This window comes from Dicentrarchus labrax, unplaced genomic scaffold (assembly GCF_905237075.1).
Source record: "Dicentrarchus labrax unplaced genomic scaffold, dlabrax2021, whole genome shotgun sequence".
Classification (NCBI taxonomy): domain Eukaryota; kingdom Metazoa; phylum Chordata; class Actinopteri; family Moronidae; genus Dicentrarchus; species Dicentrarchus labrax.
Window position 1 is genome coordinate 7,001,319 of NW_026136718.1, and position 21,982 is coordinate 7,023,300.

The window sequence follows — 21,982 nt, forward strand, 5'->3', positions numbered from 1 at the left end:
TCTCAGGTAAATTCTTACGACGATAACACGTCATCTCGCTGCTGCGACCTGATTGGCTCCTGGACCTGTCAGTCAATGTTTTTCCTCACTCCTGTAACCCCTGGCAACCAAACAATCCCACTCACCGACGAGACGTGTGGAGAGGATTTCCAAGCTAAAGTTAACTACCGTGAACTGTTTAACTACCGGTAAACTTTGTTTTATTCATCTGTTGACTGTAACTGTAACGTCTAGTAGTTACGTTACCATTAACTGTAAACAGCAGCACCTTTAACCTGTGTCTTTTTCTAGTTAGCAAGTTAACATTAGCTTTCTGACCGTCTTCTTATTGTGAGGTTGGCAGAGCTGTTAACGTTATACTGTATTATTATATTGTATATTAACCATTAAAGTTACATTACGATACTGTGACGATGGAAAGGTTGTATGCAAACGTTCTTGTCCTAAGTGGCCGTGTTTATGTAGAGTATAGTATATAATATAATAATATATTACTGATGCATTAACGTATGAGCAGCAGTGTTATGTTGTATCTGCTGCAGCTAATCTTTACTTTACTTCACTGGCATAGGAAACACAAAAAAGTATGTAAACAGAAGAGTTGTGATATGCAGAAATATATAATAGTATATACATATATATACTGTTTTGGTAAATGAATCTGTAAATGCATCATGTGGTAAACAATTTGTAAATAGAAACTATAGATGTAAAAATAAATGTAGTATGTCAGATGGATACAGTATGTTGTTGATCTAACTTACTGAATCTGTTTGCATTCATAGATGGATTTGCCAAACAGTATATATTTAAATAATACTCTTCAGTTTATGTATGTTTTGCAGTGTAAACAGTGTGTTTCCCATGTTAATGAAGTAGTAAAGATTAGCTGCACCAGATACAACATAACACTGCTGCTCATACGTTAATGCATCAGTAATAATAACAACTATACTTTAAGTATTGCCTCTTAGGACACTTAGGCAAGAAAGTTTGTATACAACCTTTTCATCATCACAGTATCATAATGTAACTTTAATGGTTAATACACAATATAATATTACAACATAACACTGCTGCTCATACGTTAATGGATCAGTAATAATAACTACTATACTCTAAACATGGCCACTTAGGACAGGTTTGTTTATAAAATATATCAGATAACACATAAAAGTAACACAGAAAAGACTAAATTAGCTAAAATTGTATGAACAGAAGAATAGAAAATACTTTGGCATACCATGTTCATACCGGACTTTATTGTGATAGTGCTAAACCATCCCCACTTTATATCACTAGTTATAATCTTAGCACATGTAAACTAATGTAAACCATAAAAATGTTAGCCTGAAGACTTGGCTTCATTTTGTTTTTTACAGACAAAGTAAATTTAGGTTTATTATATTCTAGAGGTCTGTTAAAAAATGCATCACAAAAATGGGTAAATTCTCTTATCATCCACAAGATGTCGCCACGTGCATTGATAATACATTTTCTGGCACTTTTGGAAGACACTGCTCTATCACTGAGTGTAAGATGAGCTTGTGGTGTCTTCCGACAAGAAATGCAACACCATATGTTGTTAAATTTGTTTGTCAACTTTCTCCCTCTCGTTAGTGAAGCTATTCTAAGAGCAAAGATGCCACCGAAGAGACCAAAGAGTGCAATAAGCAGTGCAGGCAGTAAAGGGAGAGCTAAAGGTGGGTGTCTGAATACTGGTACAGTCTAAATGTGTGTAAATGTATGCAAGTTTGTCCAAGAAAGATCAAATGGAGAGACATTGTAAATAAAACTGACTGTTACTTCCCATTTAGGCAAAAAGAGTCAGTCACCTACACTTGTGGAAAAACCTGGTAAGAGAAAATCATCTTTTTTTAACTTATTTATTTACCTATCCTAAACTGTGTTGTAGAAGAGACAATGAAAAAGGCCTTTCAATACTGAAGCACTGAAGTACTTTAATAAGAATGATTTATATTGTCTAGAGGTCTCGTTAATCTTAGACGACATTTGAACCCAGTTAACTAAATAGAATATAATCAAATTCCTTTATTGACATTGCACATTGTACAGCAAAGTTTGTTGTGCAACTCCTAAAACAGAACTTTAAGACTTAAATTTAGTTCTATACATTTCGAATTTTAACCTGATAGAGTCCATTTGTATTTGATTCCCTTTGTTTATTTGATAGGGCAGGGTCCTTTAAATGAAAGCTCTAAACCATTTATTCCCATTTTCCTTGGATTATGTAAGACAACTGCATCAAATGGACTGGCTTACTTTGAACCAGAGTTGTAACAAGCATGGCTGAAACTAATAATCAGCGATGTCTGTGAGTTGTTGGAGAAACGATATGCATTCTTTAGATGTGATCTTGAGTCTACTGTTGCATAGCCTTTGGACATGCTCTCAAGTCAGCTGTGGGTCCCCATTGTCATGGTCTGGTTTGCTTTCAACATACCGGCCCTGAAAACATGCTTTTGGTCAAATGAAGGTCACCAACAATATATCTTTTTACTATAGATTATGTCATTGGCCCCCTCTGGGATTTAAAAGTAATAGTGTTATGAGTCCTCAGATTCAGCTTGGCTCTTTGGTAAGTTGGTACCAATTTCCAGCTTATGTAGCAGAAGAAGTTTAGCCTAACCTTAACCTAACCTAACTGACCCTAAAATCAAGTCTTAAACCTAAAATGTAATGGTTAACCATAACCAACTTTTTGTTAGACCCCATCTTGTGACAATGACGATATGGTGGCCCACTGACACAAATATAAAGCTCATAAACGGCCATTGTTCACGCTTAAATTGTTTACGAGTATCAACAGAGATGAAAACAAACAACCATAATTACCATGTACTGTGGTATAGTATAAATATCTGACGGTATGCAGTTGAAAAATGAGTGGATTATGCAAGAGGAAAGAGGCCCGACAATTTAGAAATACCTCTTCATCGCAGCCTACAAATGCAATTTAATTGCATTCTTTAGGGTTATGGAACATTGCACATCACACTCTCTTTGTCTCTCAAGCAAATATTTCCCATGAATACAAATGCCATAGTTGACACATAACTCTGTGAAATGAGGGGTGTGAGTTTCCACTACAATGATTTGGCGTGAGGCCTAAGTGGTGTGAGTGGGAAAGGTTGACACACCCAGCTGGGAAGTGGTTACTTAAGCTGTACTTTAGCATTCCCAGCGTCCCCTCAGCAACCTTGTGGAAAGACTTTGAAGAGAGAGACCGCAAGCAGGATGAAAACTATCATTATGCAGCGCCCTGTTTACTGTAGTGTGCCCTGGACTGAGCCTGGCCTTAGATATGAAGGATTCTTCATAGATTGTTTATTAAGAAAAACTTTGTAGTGGTAATGGTGCAGCACTGCGGTTTTATATAGAAACAATACTGGTTAGGTGTAACTGAGCAGCTCATGTCTTGAATTCATGCATTATTGATCTACCTCTCACATGGGACTAGAGTAGAAAATATAGCAGCATTACCCCTACCAGCGTTTGGACATTGCGTCTAGGCTATTCACAAGGATTGCATTTCAAGCTGTGATATTGTAGGGTGGTCCACCCTGCAGGGAGGGGCAGGTGAAGGATCAGAAGCGTTGTTGTGCGTTTGATCAGAAAAGCAGGGGCAAGAATCTGTGTCAAAGTCCGTAGGCAATGGTGACTTTAAAGCCTATTGTGTGACTATCACTTGACAAGTGAGGTTTAGGTTCTTAGTTGTGGCATATCTACATTCCTACTCATCACACTTGTGTCTCTGTTAAAATCGCTGTTTCATCTATTTCTACAACTATTTCTGCTTTCTGTAGTACAGTCCTGTCTTTCTCTGTGATCTCTGAGGTACATATAACTCATTTTGTTCTTTTCACTGTTCACTACCTGATCTATAAACCAACTGTTGTTGCACTGTATGTTTCTAAGCCTCTTGGTTTTCCTCGTTTAAGATTAAACTGACATAAGATAGCAAAAAACGCAGATTCTATACGCATGACGTAATCAGAAATATTCCGTTCATATTTTTCTTTTAATGGCTCTATTTTGCCATCTCTAGCTGCAAAGCATTATTTTCACGTGATTTCATTTTGACGCACAGATGATGACATCAATCTGTTTTGTACAGTCTGCGGGATAGACACAACACATAGACATGACAATTAAATACCTAGCTTATTATTATCATTGTCGACACTATATGCCATAAAATCTTCTGGCATCTGACAAAACACCTCGACTTATGATTTCAGATTGATCCTAAAGTAGGAATGTAACGATACACTATTCGATACGATTCACTTTACTGGGTTCATGATATGATTTTCTCACGATTTAAAAAATAAAAAAAACTTGAAGATGCTTTATGACTGAAAAAGATTCCTTTACTTCTCAGACAAAAAAAACATATTTTACTCTTATATTTGATTGTTTTGTTTTATTTATTTATTAGTATAAACTGCATAAAACAATGCAATTTCTTTGTAAAAGTGAAACTGATGTCTGAAACAGCTACTGACTCGCGTTACGTAGAGTATCAAACAAGCAAAATCAAAAGTAGATAATGTACTCTGCTGTTTATTATGAGTATGACGATGAAATTTGTTTACATTGTTTCTATATGGGGGCTGTTGTTAGAATAATATCTATTATAATCTTAAGATTAGTGATCTAAACTGGTGTCTTGAAAAGTCACCCAACAGACAAACAAATGATGCTATTATAAAGTTGTTTGCCCAAATACAAGTACAATCTAAAAAACGATTTTCAATCGTGTGATTGAGGTTTAAATCCAGCTGGTTTTAATATATAATTTCTGCTGTCTCCCATCTTTCTTTTCTGTATTGATCGTGAACTCTCTCACCAAGGTCATCCTGAGGATATCTTCCCCATGGTCCTGACATCAGCCACCCAGGAGCTCTTTGGTTGCCTCGCTGATGAGGACGTCACAGGGGAGAGTCCCTACAAGCTGTTGAAAAAAGACGACATCATACAGGACATTAAGACAAGAGCCGCAGTGTCCGATTTCAGCCCCGTGAAGCAGATTGTGCTGGTGAGGCTGATCCATTGTCATAGAGATCACTCAGACAATACCCCCAAGATACTGTGATGATACACAGACCCCAAGTTAAGGGCTGTGGGAACAGACCGGTAACCAGTTTAGCCTAATTTCCCCTCTGTCTCTGATCTAGATTAAGTACATTGTAACCACCACTCTGCTTTATGCATTCATGCCCTTTCTACCACAGCACATTAGTCTAATGAGACCAGAGAGCGCCCTACAGACTCATCTGCTCTAAGTGCTAAGTAATGTCAGCTTTCTTATTAGGGATACAGCTGAGACCTGGATGTGTGTGTGTGGTAGTATTTTTCTGCGTTTCTAAAACCCACAACATCAGTCTTCATGTTTGAAATCCACATCTCACTCAACCGTCTACTATCTTGACCAAATTACTGCTGTACCAGGTTTCCTTGTGGTTGCCAGAATCAATTCAAATAAACCACATTGATTATTTCTAATGAAACTGCTGAATGTTCCAAATTCCTTTATCTGACAGGACTACCCAGAGGATGAACTCTTGCTGGTGTATGACAGGGATTTCACCTATGAGCAGTGCTTCTACCTGGTTCTCACACCAGAAGCCAAGGACAGAATCCTCAATGTAAGTTTTGTTATGGTAACAAGGTTCACTTTTCCCTAAATTGCCTTTGTTCTTACTAATGCCGTATCCACCACTTGGTGTTTTGCTGCAGTCGGTTTTTGCACTAACTGTTCTAAACATATAATTATGACATATTCCTAGTTGTGAGGATAAATGCCTTAGTCATTTAGCATGAACATTTAAGAAGGCCAATTTTATTGAAATTTTGTAAATGTTTCTTTAATATTGGGGGTATGCACTCTATTTTATCACTTATCTTCTACTTTAGTTTGTTTCCTGTTCTTTTTATACTGTATGTTCTTGTAATTATCTCTGTGTTCTGCAGCCCCCTGAGCCTGAGACATCACAAGTGCTTGAGAATGTAGTCAATAAAACCCCAGAACCAAAGGAATGGATATCTCTTGGCAGCGAGCTGGAAATAGATGAAGAATCTATCAAAGAGACCAGAGAAAAGGTACTGCAGTGTATGAAAAACATTAAATATGCAATATCAAATCTGACTCTTTCTCATTCTCCCATTTCCCTCTGTCTCCTTTTTGTCATCAGTTGTGGTACAAGTTCTCCAGAGTGCGGAGGAAGTTTGGGGTACCAGTCTGTTTTTCAGACCGCAACACTGCAGATGCGAAGGATGGCTACCTAGAGTGTGCTTCCTATCAAGACAGCAGATTCAGCATCAAGCAGATGCAGAGGGACTGCGGGATGCAGGCTGTTCCCAGACTGCAGAGCAGCAGTGCTCAGACACAGTGGTATGCCAGCAAATCAGTGCATATAAAACGAATTTGTTCTACAGGGAGGAAAAAGCACTTACAGTTTCTGCCAATACCTGTCAGTCTGGTGAAATAATTTCAAATGTTTTAATGCATTACGAAGACAAGATGATTTTAACACTGAATACAATATTAAATCCCTTTGTGAGAGTATTTTTCTTTATTGTTCATGCATTTATGCTTTATACTTAAGTGGGGCAGAAGTCATTTATTATAGATACATTCATTAAATAGCATTTACCATATACCATTTTTCTTTCTTTATTGTTTGAACAGCAACACACCCACACATGTATTATGTATAATTATGTTCTGCCCACTTTACAGGAAGTTTCAGAGGAATATCTTTACCCAGTACGTGCCAAGAGAGTTAAGTGATGAAGAAAAAGAGAACATCCTCCAGTTTGAGAGTCTGAATAATTTTTGCAACTCAGTGACCCCCAGGTAAAATTATATATGCTAGTAAGTCATGCTGTGTGTCTGTCTGCTTCCTAAGGGAGAATATTGTATAGGAAGACTGATAATCAACCCAAACTCATACAGTACTGTATGTGCCTCAAGGTACTCAAACTCATGCATTATTACCACTGTAGTGTTAGAATATTCACAACTACTGTTACTTTGAGGAAACTGACAGACACCTTCACCTTCCCTGTGTACTATACTTTGTGTTGTTATACTTGCCTTCACAGACCAGACTTTGGGTTTTAAACAAAAAATTCAATGTTACATTGTTAGCTTACACTCTCCCACACCCCCAAATGTCCTTTGTTCCCAGGTAAGGGATAAGAGAACATCTGGAGTATAAGAGGACTACATCTGTGGAGAGATATCAAAGTGAAAAATTATGCACAACTTTATAAAAGTTTTGCCTAATTTAACCTAAAAAAAAAAATGTATTTGATTGAATTTCTTGCAGAGTTTTGCAAGCCCTTCAGCAGGAAGAGATCATGAATGGGTTCTTTGATGATTGGAAGGCTCTGGGGGCAGCAGCTGAAGACGGTGACTGGTCTGGGAAGGTCTCTGAAGGTTTGATGCTTTATCAGGCCTTCACAGACCAGAAGTACACTAAGGACAAGAAAATCAGCAGTATTAACTGGCACCCTACCATCTACGGTAAAGTGTAAAATCACACGCAAGAAACAGATTTGAATAGTGGAAAGTTTTTCTCACAAAAAGCATTGACCAAAAGACTAACTCCCTCAATGCTGTGAGGTCATCATCGACATCCATAATCTGTCTGTTCTTTGTGGAGATTACTTTTGTTAGTGTATAAGAGCAAATGAGGTCAATATGGATACCATGGGTGGGTGCAGGTAGCATTCAGGAGATTATGGTTTTAAATGTCTATAATAGCATTAGGTTGGAAAATGATGGACAATGTTAACCGTACATATAAGTAAAAAAAAATGATTGACATTCATTCTCCCTGGGATCTCACTGACACTGGCAAGTACCAGAATTTCAAATCCTTATCCATGATAAAAGCATTATTGTTCTTTACCATGGCTTCGTAATATTTCTCGGCTGTCATCACCAATAGATTAGGCTTCCAGCAAGATCAGAATGGATCAGAGTTGAGCCAAAAAGACATATTTAACATCTATTTTCCTGATGCTGTAAGTTGATACATTGTACGATGTGTTTTTTGATGTGGTAGGTGTGTTAGCTGTGGCTCTGACAGAGCAAAAGGAGGAACGGACGAAGGACTCCACAACCTTTGTCGTCACACCTTCTGTCATTCTCTTCTATAGCTTCTCCGACCCTTCTATTCCCCAGGTATGGAAAGTATATGAGGGGACCCTCTGAGTGAATATGGAGAGTGTATAAATTGAAAAGAGATTGAGAAAACAGAATTTGTCTGTCTCCCTCACAGCTTACAAGCATATTCTCTCCATTCTCACCTCATTTCAGACACGCTTAGATCAGAAATGGCTGGAAGGATTTGGTTTGTGCTGTCATTCAAGACCATTATTTGCTTTCAGAAAATTTGAGAGGCTCTATTGATTTGACCCAGGCCCCCAATCAATAAAACTGAGCTGCTAAATCACTCAAAAGTAATATGAGTTCTGGTTGACGTATGCCTTCACTGGCGCATGTGTCATGCTTTGGTTTCACTGTCTCCATGAAATGGAATCTACTGTATGCATTTGGTTTTGTGGATTAAAAGCTGAACTTTTTATGGAGAGACTAGAATAAATAAATAGTCGGGATGGCAAGCACCCAATACATGGAAATGTCTACTTTGAAATATAATATTTCTGCCCTGTGTATGTGGGTTTTCTCTGTTGTTTGCAGTTGCTGCTGGAGTGCCCAGATGACATTTTTGCCTTTGAGTTCTGCCCCTCTGATCCAAATATTATCGTTGGCGGCTGCATAAATGGCCAGGTGCTGACTTTGACTCTGCTCTGCATCTCTGGTTTGCTGCATCTGCTGCCTTTTCTGCCTCATAGTAGCTTTTTGTCCCTTACTACTTTCAGAACAAGGGAAAATGAATAGAGATAAAGATCACTGATAGAATCAAATAGACCTTCAGCCATGTTAGTCATATCCTGTAAAGTTCCCATGTATTGTCTCTGTTCCTATTCTGCTTTTTACTGACATTTACTAAAATCTCCAACTGATCTCTGATTTCATGTTGCTCTTGTCTCAGGTTGTGTTGTGGGACATTTCTGCTCACGTCACACACTTACTGGGAACGCAGCCTGGTAGTAAAAAGGTCTCTGTCAGCACTGACACATTTGTAAGTATCCATATCCTGTCTCTAATGTGCACAATGTTGATGCAATGATACATGGTGTTCTGTATCTGTGTTGGTGTATATGTACATGTGGTATCACTTACCGTAATTCTTTGGCTAGTGATGATGTAAGCTTGGTTTATTCAAGTATGAGCCCTCAGATTATCAAAGCATGCAGCATATTTGCTGTAAAAGACAGGCTGTACTCTTCAGTGGTGCTGTATGACAGAGTGAGATGATGATACGTTGACTCCTGAGTTCTCTCCTCATCCTCACTCTTTCATTAGATGGGAATGCAGTGGCCTAATGGTCCTTTTCAAGCGAGCCACAGCTGTCAAAACTAGTTCAACAAACGTACAAATGCCAATCTCAAAGTAAGTTTATATCATTACATGACCCCTCTGCCAAACTAAAGCAGCCTAATAGGGCTCATACAAACACCCGAGCCAGACTGAAGTGATCTAACTGAATTAAAAAACTCTTGACTTAAGACCGAAACTTCAAAGATGGTTTCTTTTATGGCTCAACATCACAGTAAACTAATATTTTCATAGCATATCTTTCCTGTTTAATGGTATTAAGTGCTGTAGAGTAATAAAGAAAAGGTGGGGGAAGAGAGATGTAATGATACGTGACAAAAACCAGGGCTCAGATTTAAAACCACAACATAGCAAGTGGGTTAAATCCACCATAGCCTGTTGAGACATCCAGACACCAAATATTAAACCCGTTCTGTCTCTTAAAGCCTGACCTCCACTGACATCTTCCACTCGGCTGTTGTATTTAAATAGACACATATGCCCCCATCGTCCTGCCCCCAGTTGCTTTGTGTGTTTTTATTGCCTCTACAGTGGAACAGCTGTCTCCATCCCTGTCCTCTCTCACCCTCCATACCTCCCTCTATTCTCTTTATTCTTGTTTGCTCTTCATTCTCTAGAGTCAACAGCATCAGCTCTCATACTCCGCCCTCCACCATAGTGTGTCCCCATAGAGGATAACAACCAAGCAAATCAGATCACTGCCCTCTCCTGTGTTTGCAGTGTAAACAATGGCAGTTGTATCTGCTAAAAGGCTTTATTTCTATAATGAGTGCTGTGAAAGCTGCGCTACACCAGCACCTGTTGCTAGCTTATCAGATGAACGAATAATTAAAATCCTCGTGTATAGATTTGTGTTCTGTTCACACCATTTAAATCCAAGTGCACATGTTAAGCACAACCAGAATGTAGCAGTGTGAGTAGCGCTTTTGAACTAGTGATCTAAAAAGCAGACGTGCAAACTGGTGTGATAATCAGCACCGCAGAAGTTTGGATTTTGTTGAGCTGTTATTGAACTTTTTTTCCAGGATTAATATCTTTTTCGCTCCAGTCTTTGGAGTTTTGTGTTGCAATAAACATAATTTGTTTTGCATGCTGTATTTGAATATATTGAGCTGGACCATTAGGATAGCTGTTCACCACTGTAAAAAGTCTTTGTATTTAGATTGAATCGTCAGAGCTGACTGTACACGCTGTGCCTTTTGTGTCTGACCTCCCACCAGGACCTCGATGACAACCAAGAGAATAAGACTCCTGTCGTGCGCTACTGTGCAGTGTCTGCCTTAGAGAGCAGGCACAAAGCCCCAATTACTGATGTCCAGTGGCTGCCACCAACATTTGAGGTACACAGAGATGAAGGGCAGAGGGGTGGGAAGGGGTAACAACTGCAAATCTGACATGAAACACTGAACACTGTATAGACTTATTTCTTGCCATTTTCCATCAGGGGAACATTAGGTAAGTGCTGGAACATTCCACAAGGTTAATCAGTATTTCATTTGGCCTCTCTTGATTATTAAAAGGTGTTTTGTGTGACCACACAGCAGTGGTTTCAGCAAAACATTCTTTAGTGTTTTCTTGATCTCGAGCTGCTTTTATCATATCTAATGTAAACACTGTGGCATAGTTTCCAACATACCGGAGGCAACTAAAGTATATTTTAATCTTTTACATCTAAGTCTCAAATTGATAAAGAAACATTAAACACTTAACAGGTCAGGTCTCTTATTGCTTTAATGATTTCTATATCTAGTTTTGGAACATTGACAGACTTTTTGTCTGATGGTTATAAATCACTTGAATGTCAACAAGACTAACAGGAGGTAAGGCAATATTGGACACGGAGTAACCAGGGCAGAGAAAGGGCTATAAAGGATAGAATGTAATACATTGAGGAACAAAAGTAATGGAAAAAGACGACACTGCCACAAAAAATTGCATATTTAGCATTGCCTAACGAGGTTTTGTTATACTGACAGACTTTCCTGTTCCTAACACCTGCAGAAAATAATGTATGTGGTCCTGTCTCGTCTGCTAATGGTGGCCCAGCATGAAATAAATTATTTTAATCTTCTGTACAATACATGTAAAAATCTATTGACCTGAAGTTTACTGCAGTGACACAATGGTGTTTGGGCACAAACAAGTGCAATAATAACTGTGGAAGGTAATGCCAGCAGTAGTAAAAATGTTCATACAGTAATAATGAACTTTGCTCTCACACAGATTATATAAATTATTACGGTCCACAGTTCCTTAGCTTGTCGTTTAGGGTTTTTAAAACCTTCTTCATGAAACAATGAATACATTATCATTCTCGCTTCCCATTGGTGCCTTTCTCTCGTGTCTTTATAGCCAACTATAATAAATCATGACAACCACTGGCACTCATCTGGATAAGTAAAATAAGGCAATCATCAAAGTGCCCCCAGGGGCACATTAAGCTCCCATATATCTGCAGGAACCTTATTCACTACCATCAGCTCTGTACAATACTAAGCCTGACAGACATTTGTTGATTTTGTGACTCTCTCTCTCTGATTAGGTGACCAGGTCAGGCTTACCTGTGGAGAACAAGTATAACATTTCTGTTCAGGTTGTCACCTGCTCCCCTGACTGGTAGGTCAATAATAAATGTTCCATTTATGAAATGCTGGCATCTTGTAGCCAATATAACCAAGTGGCATATGACAGATTTTTGTCTTAACAAGTAGCTTGTTTCTGCCTGATTAAAAAAAATATGGTTGGCAGCTACAGAGAATTTCTCGCTATCTTTGATTTATTACTATTGCCGCCCCCACTGTTCCCTTGTCTTTCTTTGGAATTCAGTGTTATCAGTCAACGTTAGTTGTACTTGTGTACGGTGTTGGCACTGTAGATACCAGAATAAGCTGTTTTGCTGTTGTTGGTGTTTGTATATATGTGTCATACTAATTGGTGGTTTATGTCCTGCCAAAATCTGACTGTTTTTAACCTGTTTAACCCTTTATGACCAACCATGTATAACACATTTACAACTGCCACTGTTAATTTCATAGATGTTATCAGGGTTATTAAAACTGACACTCTGTTCCATGTGAGGGTAGTGACAGATGAAGTACTTTCATTTTTAGTCATACTCATTCAGAATAGTGTATATTATATTATTGCATTATAATAGTTGATGCATTGATGTGTTTTTCAGCTGGTAAAGGTGGGGCTAATTAAATCTTATCTATCACTGTGATACAACCAACATCTGCCACTAAATGGAGGTTCTCCATGGACAACGTAAACAAAAACTAGACTGACTTGTCCTCGCCCTGCTGAACATACTGTAACAGTTAGATATCTAAGAGCTTTGGTCAGTCAGTGTCTTCTGTTTCCAGATTACAGGTCCCACTAGACTCTGTGTTTTTCTGTGGTTTACTAGTTATATCATCATTGTTTGTATCGCACACAAACATGTTTGTGAATTCCTGTCACATATTCTGAAGGCGCTAAATGTGAACGTACATAGCAAGGCAAGGCAGAGTTGTTGATATAGTATACTGATTTATTTCAGCATCTGTGAGAATTTACACAATTCCAGTGTTTTCTATATTTGAACAGTGAAATAGTAATTTTGGTGTGTTTACTAACCTTTCAGCTAATATACCAGCTGTTGTCAAAGCTGTTTGTTTTTCTTGTAGCTTCGATACACTTGTTATGTATTTGGAAGTCTGGTTTATGTACAGTACTGTAGATTTGTAGTGAAGGGGTCGAAGGGGATGCCAAAGTACTGCTCACTGTCAGCAGTTATTGGCTTTCCCTGAGTCTGTATCAGTCAATATTCATGGTTTAAATATGAACAAAAGCATTTAAGTTTTGATTTGTTTTTTCAGGTTGATAGTAATTTTTTCATTCTGCTGTTTGTCTCTCCTCTAAAAGCACTATAATGTTCTGGGATTTGCGCATGCAAAGGTTATTGAGCCATTCAGCAACAGACAGAAAGCAGAGTGTGGATCAGAAGACCCAGATGACACCTTACAGTGTCCCTGACACTTTCAAACATCTGGACCGGACTTGGAAACCCCTTTTCAGGGTACTGCAGGGCTTGAGGGTGCATTACAAAACCCAGTCACAGAAATGATTTTTGGAATTCAGATTAGATTATTTCTAATTTACCCAATTAAATTCAATTAGGTATTGAAATTAACACAATCAGAAGGATTTTGGAGAACAGGATAAAACACAATGTAAATGTAATATTATGTCCAACTTAAATTTAAAAGCTCTGTCTATGTGTGTATTTATGATGTATTTCTGTGTATTCAAAAGTAATACTTTGTATATATTATATATGTGTGTGTATATATATATATATACACACACATGTATATACACTATAATGGTTTTTAGTGTGCAGTTGCTTGAGCATAGTCTTGTGATTTGTTTAAAATTGTCCTCTTCTCTGTCATGTCAGGTTTCCCTGCCAAAGATCGATACCAGTGGAGAATACGCTCCTTTGAAGTTCAGCCTGGAACACTACACCTGTAATGGTAATACAGGTAGGACCACAGGTGAGGGAGTTTGAAGTTTGAATATTTTTTTTAAAAGGGACAATGCACGTTAATTAGGATTTACCCTTGAGGCTGCCTCAGTTTGTTGCACTAGATTGTCTGAAAGAGAAGTTTTTTTGGTCACACAGCAACCTGGATAAAGAATGAGATAAAAGTAAAATTCAAATTGCAAGTTCAAAATGTAAAACACAAAATTGGCTTTCGAGTAGTCCTGGTTTCGTTCCGTTTTCTTCTTCAAAACATTGCAGGTGAGAGGAAAGCTTGCTTTGTGAAGGTGAACAATTTATGAAGTATTTGGATTTGGAGCCTTTTTGTGAGGAAACCAAATAATGAACATTTCAAACATATCTATTCCATGTCTGATAGTTCTCAAATACGTGGGCACAACTACGAGTCTATTATTTTTTTTGGGGGGGGGTATGGGATTCTTTAATTCTGCTTTGGATGGTTGAGCACAGTGATCAGTGGGGCAGGGTTCACTCAGCTCTCAGGTACTCTCCTTCTCCGTCCGTCTCCCTCTTCTCTCCTCTGGTTTCATAGCACTTTATTAAGTGATACTTCCAAAACAAGGCCCTCATAGTTGCAGAGAATTAGCCTTGCTGACTGTCAGCTCTTTGCAATATGCTGCTCTGGTTCCTCGAGGGCCAGAAGACGATCGTGTGTGTCCTGGCTGGTCAAGAAGAGACCTGTCTTTGTCTGGCTGAAGGTCTGCCTCCATAAACACAGCTTTGGTGGCTGGCGGTTATAGAATTAATATGTTCACTAACTGAGGCAATAAATCTGCTGCTTTTTTTTTCCATCAGCCCTCAGGCAGTCTGTTATTAAGGTTTTAATGAATCCCTGTGTGATTAATACTTTGGTGCTACTTAAGATGTTTGGCTGATATTGATTGAGTCTATGCTGTCTCTGAGCTATTTATTCAACATTTTGTTCTGTGCCTTTTTATAGTTTCTGATGCTGGAGTCACTGTAGAAATCTCCACTCTGCCCTGCAACAGCACCACATCATTTTCCACACAAAGTTTTTGTAACCCCTTGTAGGGCTTAAGCAACAGTTGAGCAGCAGTGCAGTGTGGTAAAAGGGAAACGCTGTCTACATCTGTAGCTGTGCTGTATCGTCTGTCTCATATCTTTACACACATCTTAACTGGAGGGAAAGTGGATTTAGTAGATGTGTGATTGGGTAATCTGATCTGACCTTCAAAAGCTAATCTAGCAGAGTGAGGCTGAGGCTTGATTGGGAGCGGCCTGCTGATAAGAGGGTGTGAAGGGATAGTCCTGTACTGTCCCTGACAGACAGTTGGGCTTTTGTGATGGGAAAGGCCTCTTCCATCACAACCATCCTGCCTATCTCAACCGTCTCACCCTTCTCCCTTACTGTCCCCCCTTCTCACCACAATCCTCAATCCCACCTCCACCTCCTTTCTTTCCCACTTCACTCATATCCCCTTTTACCAACCCATTCACCTCAGTTGTACCCCTCCCCACCTTCCTCTCTTTTGTCCTTCTGCTGTCTTGTTCATGGTCAGATTACAGAGCAGGCTACACCAATGCCACTGTTCACTCTCTTTTATTGTAGTCTCCATTTTAGATACATAATAGATTTTTCTTTCCTGATAAGTCAGTAGTTTTTTCAAATTCTTGCATTGTTCTTCCTTTACTGTTGTGTTTTCTACAGTGCATTGTCCACGTTTTTGTTCCTAATGATTGCCTGAAAATGGCTACTGGAAGAAAGAGCTGAACTTTTAACCACTGCTATCGTTGTTCCCCTCTCCAAACACTCTTTATTTCCCCTTACAGAAGAAGATAATGAAAATGATGATGGTGATAGCTCAAAGGTTATCCCAGACTACAGCCAGCTCAGAGTGCCTTCAGCTAAAACAGCCACAATTCTGGAGGATGTCAATACCAAGCTCTATATTGGAACAGAGGTAAAGATTCCTACCAATAAAATCAACAACATCAAGCAGTGTTTTACTTGAATGCATGAGCTTCATGTGATGACCAAACTGCCCTGAGGAAATCATTCTTCACTATGAGCCTTTGTCTTTGTTCCATTATTAATATCTGTAAGCATAAAAACTCTCAAAGTCTTGGAAAATATTGGAAGAACCTACAAAAACTATGACGAAGAAGTATCTCATCTCAAAAACATCACAAATGTACTGGCAGATGTAACATTTAAGTTATGCTTGACCAGCACATAAGCAACAGTTTTATTAACACCACCTTTAACAAAACAAATATTTATTTATTTATATTTTGATTTAATTATTCCATGTTTCCTTGTAACATGTTCCATAATGTATATGATTACTGCCAGGATGGGGAGATTGTTCACACTGATTGGAAACTGGAGAAGGATGACTCAGGACGTCTGCAAAGTGAGTATTCTGCCTTGCCATTATTAAAGTAAGTTTAAAGGGACATAAACCCATTAACTGCAAATCATGGATTCTTGACTATTTGGACCATTGTCCAAAGCAGACCTGAATGCAGTTTGATGTCTTGAGATAAAATAAGCCTTGGACAGTTAGAGGTTTAAATACAATTATACTGAAATAATTTAAATCATTTTAATAATTATTATCACTGTAAGTCTCTTCTTTGGTTTGGAAGCCATCCTTATGTAATCACCATTAAAAATTAATTGATACCTTTACAGGGAAACAGAGGGTTCATTGTTCGTTGTATTGCATCGCCCTGTTGCTCAGTGGAAGCAAATTACTGTCAAATATAATAGTGCACCTTCTCTTCCTGTCTCTCCCGTCTCCCAGGTGCCAAGCCCCTCCACTGTTTTAACATCCATCACTGGTTGGTGAATACGGTACAGCGGTCACCCTTCTACAAAGACATTATTCTGACAACGGGAGGCTGGAACTTCGCCATCTGGAAGGAGGGAGTCATGGTAACACCACCCGTCACCTCAAGTACAATAGGAAAAAGTATTGCTACCAGTTAAAAATCATACCCACTTGTTTGACTGAATTAGAATAAAATGTATGATCATGACACAAATGATCAAGGTTATCCTAGACCTTTAATATAATCAGTCCTCTGATCTTCATCCAACAGACCAGATTTATTCATTATATATTATTTTATCATATTTTAAATCCACTGACTCTATTTGACTACGACATTCAGGATGGCCCCATCGTCCTGTCACCAAGCTCTGAGCAGGTGTGCACCTCGGGGTGCTGGTCCCTGTCCCGACCAGCTGTTTTCTTCATTGGGAAAGACGATGGGAGCATTGAGGTGTGGAACCTGATGGAAAAGACCAGTGAACCTGCGCAGGTCCACGCACACATCACCAATGCCAAGATAACCTGCATCAAACCCTGGACTGCCTCCTGTGAGTTCTTGGCCTCTTACTAAAACACAGTAGTAAGCATATGTGTGGCTCCATTGAGAATGCATTACTTGTTGACTTACTGTGTTTTGTTTCCAACTTTTGTGTCTCACACTTTATTATTATGTTCACCTAAATGACAATGGAGGTAAGCCTGTGATCAGAAGCTTGCTACAAACACACAATATATATATCAATCAAGTAATCACACTTTATTTATATAGCACCTTTAAGGTTAATGTCGTTCAAAGTGCTTGACTGATGCTTGACTTGATTGATAATGAGAAAGGACAACTGTAAAACAGTTTGAGAAGAAATGAAAATGTACTAATAAAAAGAAATAGTGGCCATAAAACATTCTAATATACTCTCTTGCTGCTGTTAATGTCTGTTTTACTTTACTACTTTTTTTATGTACAGCCAAGCAGCACTTCCTGACTGTGACTGATGACATAGGAATGGTCCGTGTATTAGAAATCCCAAAGGTACTCTACGTTCCCACCAGGAATGAGGTAAGACAGTCTAACCACCTCTCATGTACTCACTTTAAAGAATATTATTGTTGTCTGTTCACTTATTATTATGTCAAAAGAAATAATAATGTACTCGGTGAAGGTTGCAAACAAAATCCAGCACTGCAGCATATTTACTGCATTGATACTAAGCCAGTCCACATATAAGAAATTCTAATTATAGGCATGCTGGTTCAATGATCACCAAAACTCTAGTGTTGTCAGAGAAATTAAGATTATGGGTTATTGTGACATAGTCACGAGTTTATTTAATAGCTGCCTGACCACTACACATCATACATTATAACTGCCATCTTTCTCTTTTGTCTGTATGCAGAGTTTGAGTGTGAAGAAATACTTTGAGCTGGAGGAAGAAAGGTTGAATGATTTTTTGAAGAGGGAAGAACTGTGGGCACAACAGAAGAGGGAAGCTGAGGAGCTCAAGAGGAAAACGGTGAGCTGAGGACTCTGACAGTAGAATAAGTGAACAGGATTTGAGCGGACATTTTGTTTTAAGTAATCCCCTCTGAGTAAGGTTTGAAGAGTCTTAATAGTCAATCAACGATCAAACTGGGATCACTATAAATTACAATCAATGAAAACGCTGTTTCTTCCCTTTTTGCTCCAACTTCTAAAAAATGTGATAGAAGTTAAAATATTCCATTCTTCCTTTTGCTGCCTTTTGTTGCCCCTCCAACCCACTGCAAGGCATCTGTTGGTCCCCGGACCCTAGGTTGAAAACCACTGATCTAGACAGCATGTTGATTGCTCTCCCAACCATCAATATTTGCTCTTCAAGTGGCCTTGACTGAAACCGTGTGTCCTCAGCTACCCTCTAATCTCACTGGTATTGGTGAACAGTGCTCTGAACGTACAGTGAGACCTATAAATGGTTTTTATTAGCCCAGTTAAAAGTGTGTTCACCAATTTAAAGTTGACTCTGGAAAAACTGGAGAAGGACATTCCCTCTTTCTCTGTCTCCTTTGTTTCAGTCCCCTCTCTTTTTGTCTTTCTCCTCATGTTTAATTTATTCAGATCATCATTTGATCCGGGGCACTGAGGACAGTATAGCTATTGACAGCCAGAGACTGGCAGTCTGTCTTCTAACTATAGAAGTTAAATCTTTTAGTGGCTAAATGTTTAAATCTTAAGACTGGATGGCACTTATGAATACATGAATGCAGATGAAGTTTTGTTCTTGCTGCTACAATCAGCCATAAATGTCCTGCATATGCTGTTATGTTCACTTCCAGCCTTTGTTGTCACATGACAAGGCCTCAGGAATTTAATACAAACAAAACTGTATGATTGTTGTTTTCCTACGCAGCCAGTGTGAATGAGTGTATAATGAGTGTGTTGGTGGGCATGTGCAGGACTGTGTAATCTGTGTATTGTATTTGATTACAGAAAATGATCATTTAACAAACACTCCTTTAACAAAAACCTCTGATGAAAGGAATTGATACAGCCAGGTTTTGCAATATGGAAATACAATATTTTAATTTGTACATTTTATACCTGGTGAAATGTAGCAATCTTCTCAAACTGATTATAACTCATTTACATATTATAAAAACAATGTTGAATTCCAGAACTGCTGGAAGATGTAGTCTTCTTAATCAGGGCTTTGCTTAAAATTAATATTACTTAATGAAAAATCATGGTACTAAAATTCAGAAGCAAGAAAATGTAGTTTGTCAGATATTTGTGCCAAATAATTTGCTACATATTGTTTATGAGTTATATGACTAATTATTTTTGTCCCCCAGGAGCCTGACAAGCCAGCAAAATCCCTGGAAGTGAATGAAGAGGTGAACATGAAGGAATACAAAGATTACATGACGCTGGAGGAAAGCATCCTGAAGGGCATCGGCTTGTGGCCAGCTGCTGCCGACAAACAAAATACCTGATATCACACACAGTCACACACATACACATACACAAATCACATTTTATATAAAACATATAAAGCAGGTTTTTATTTATTTTTTTAAATTTAATTAACTGTTTTTATAAAAACACAAAGGTTTGTATCTTTGTTGCTGTTTTCACAATATGTGTCTTATGTATGAACTGTTTTTATTGAAATACGATCTATACTCCTCTTAGATGTTAAATATGAGAACAGCAAGCATTTTGTAAATTGATTCTGCCTTCAACATTCAGACTGTGGGTTGGGGCTTCAGGGTCACTGATGGGTTTTTTTCATCCACTCATCTGAGATCTCGTTACTGGGTAATGCCATCCATTAGCGCCCTCTTTACCACTACTGCTCCCTGAGGATACAGTCTGGAATACCTCAAGGATTTGACCTTGGCAGAAAGTCATTTTATGGCTCTTTGATTTCATGATATTTATCTGTTGTTGTTCAGAGCTCCACTAGTATATACATTAATTTTGTATGGCTCATCGTCTGCTGTTGATGTTTTTTAAATGTTTTATTAGGAAGGAATTTAAAAGTCAAACCACATACAGTCAGGCCTACATCCACCCACTCCTCATTACAAATCTGTTAGTCTCCAATCATAACCTAAATATGATCCTCATGGGGTCAATTTATGTAATGTGCCTTGATTCAGGTAACAGTTACACTGCAGATATCTGAACCAGATGAAGTGGGTGGATGTAGGACTGACTGCATTCTGGTACTGTAGGGCAAGGTGAGAATGAAATAATAGTATGTACAGCTTTCTGTAAATCCTTCAGATGATTTTAGAAATGTAGGAGTTAGGAAAAAACGAACTAAAAAAAAAAACTAAGACTTCAATATTCTTGTATAAACAGTGGGTAAAATGACTCTGTAATGGGAAATGACTCATTTGTGGTGACAAACACAACCACAGAGAATTCTCTGACTCTGCAGCTCCCTTCAGGTCTGTCCGCGTCTTTCGGCTCATTGTTTTGGTTTTTACAGCCCAGGACTTCGGTCTCACCGCTTTTAGCCACAGCAGGCAGCTCCTTTCAGGGAAAAAAAAAACCTCCACAAACCTACGCTACCTGCCAGACAAAGTTAGCAACTACCTGGTGATTCTTTGCTAATGTTCAGCATAACAACTTCATAAGGTGATGATACTGTATATCGATGTTTGGTGTGATTTCATGAAACTGTGGTTGCATGTTACCTCTAGATTTGAAGCTACACTGATTCCTAATGTGTAATTCTAATGAGAGGATTCCTATCTTATCATTTATGTCATCAGTTTGTTTCTGAGTCAGTAGCATCACCTGCTAATTTCCATATAGTGCTGGCTGGCCAGCTGCTATCCAGTCACTTGTATCAACACTACAGGTGACTGCAACCTGGATGAGGAACAAGGGAGCAGTGGAGTACTGTTCACACGTACATGTTGCTCAGTTTTCCCAAGTGAAACTTTTACTTCTGTCACATTGTTCAAAACATTTGTGAGAATGCTGTTATCCCTTGCAGTGTGTTGCAGCAAGTAGTGCTCCAGCTCTCTGGACTCCATTAGTTTCGCTCCTTCATGGGGATAAAATCAGGACGCCTCAGAGTGCTAGGTCCACCTCAGGTCAAGAGCAGCCCAGCAAACCTATAGTCACAACTGACAGCCGGGAACCTGCCAGAAAAGAGGCCGGAGGGACAGAAGGAAAGGGGGGGGGGGGGTATCTGCATAATATAGGGGCAGCTGTCTATTGCCAGGTTTTCACACTGTGTCTGAGATGCCTCAAAAGGGAAGAGAGAGCAGAGAACAGATGAGGAACAGCAATACAACTGGTTGAATGCTGGGTGAGAGAGGGAAGGATAGACTGAGAGGGAAAAAAAGAAGATGGCAAAAGATGGAAGTTGATTCCCCCAACAGTAGCGAGCTGAGGTCGACTTCACTCTAGCCATGACTCATTCACGTGGACGGTCCTGTCACAGAGCGGAGGGGGTGGAGGAGGGCGAAGAATGGGCTGATGTGAGGGTGCACAGAGGCAGGCGTCCATATGGCCCCTGAGGCACCAACGAGGTCCTGGTGACAAAAGGGGCCTCCGCTCTCCAATCGTCCCCTCCTCAAACCTCTCTGGGAATTCTGTTTTGCAGTCGCTCTCTCCTCTGCGGAGCCTCTCACTTTCTCCCAGGC

At 39.0% G+C, this 21,982-nt stretch overlaps 1 protein-coding gene across 1 annotated transcript; it reads left to right on the plus strand.

The window, feature by feature from the left end:
• The first annotated feature begins 37 nt into the window (after nucleotides 1-37).
• dnai3 (dynein axonemal intermediate chain 3) lies at nucleotides 38-20,696 on the plus strand. The gene is made up of 23 exons (XM_051377968.1): nucleotides 38-188; nucleotides 1,621-1,703; nucleotides 1,818-1,856; nucleotides 4,878-5,062; nucleotides 5,568-5,672; nucleotides 5,998-6,126; nucleotides 6,219-6,418; nucleotides 6,767-6,883; nucleotides 7,359-7,555; nucleotides 8,100-8,218; nucleotides 8,738-8,827; nucleotides 9,093-9,182; nucleotides 10,720-10,839; nucleotides 12,042-12,115; nucleotides 13,406-13,559; nucleotides 13,941-14,037; nucleotides 15,837-15,967; nucleotides 16,360-16,420; nucleotides 16,814-16,944; nucleotides 17,184-17,391; nucleotides 17,809-17,900; nucleotides 18,238-18,354; nucleotides 19,670-20,696. Exons 1-23 carry the CDS (start codon nucleotides 76-78, stop codon nucleotides 19,808-19,810), a joined length of 2,793 nt encoding a protein of 930 aa, XP_051233928.1. The 5' UTR covers nucleotides 38-75; the 3' UTR covers nucleotides 19,811-20,696.
• Nucleotides 20,697-21,982: the final 1,286 nt, after the last annotated feature.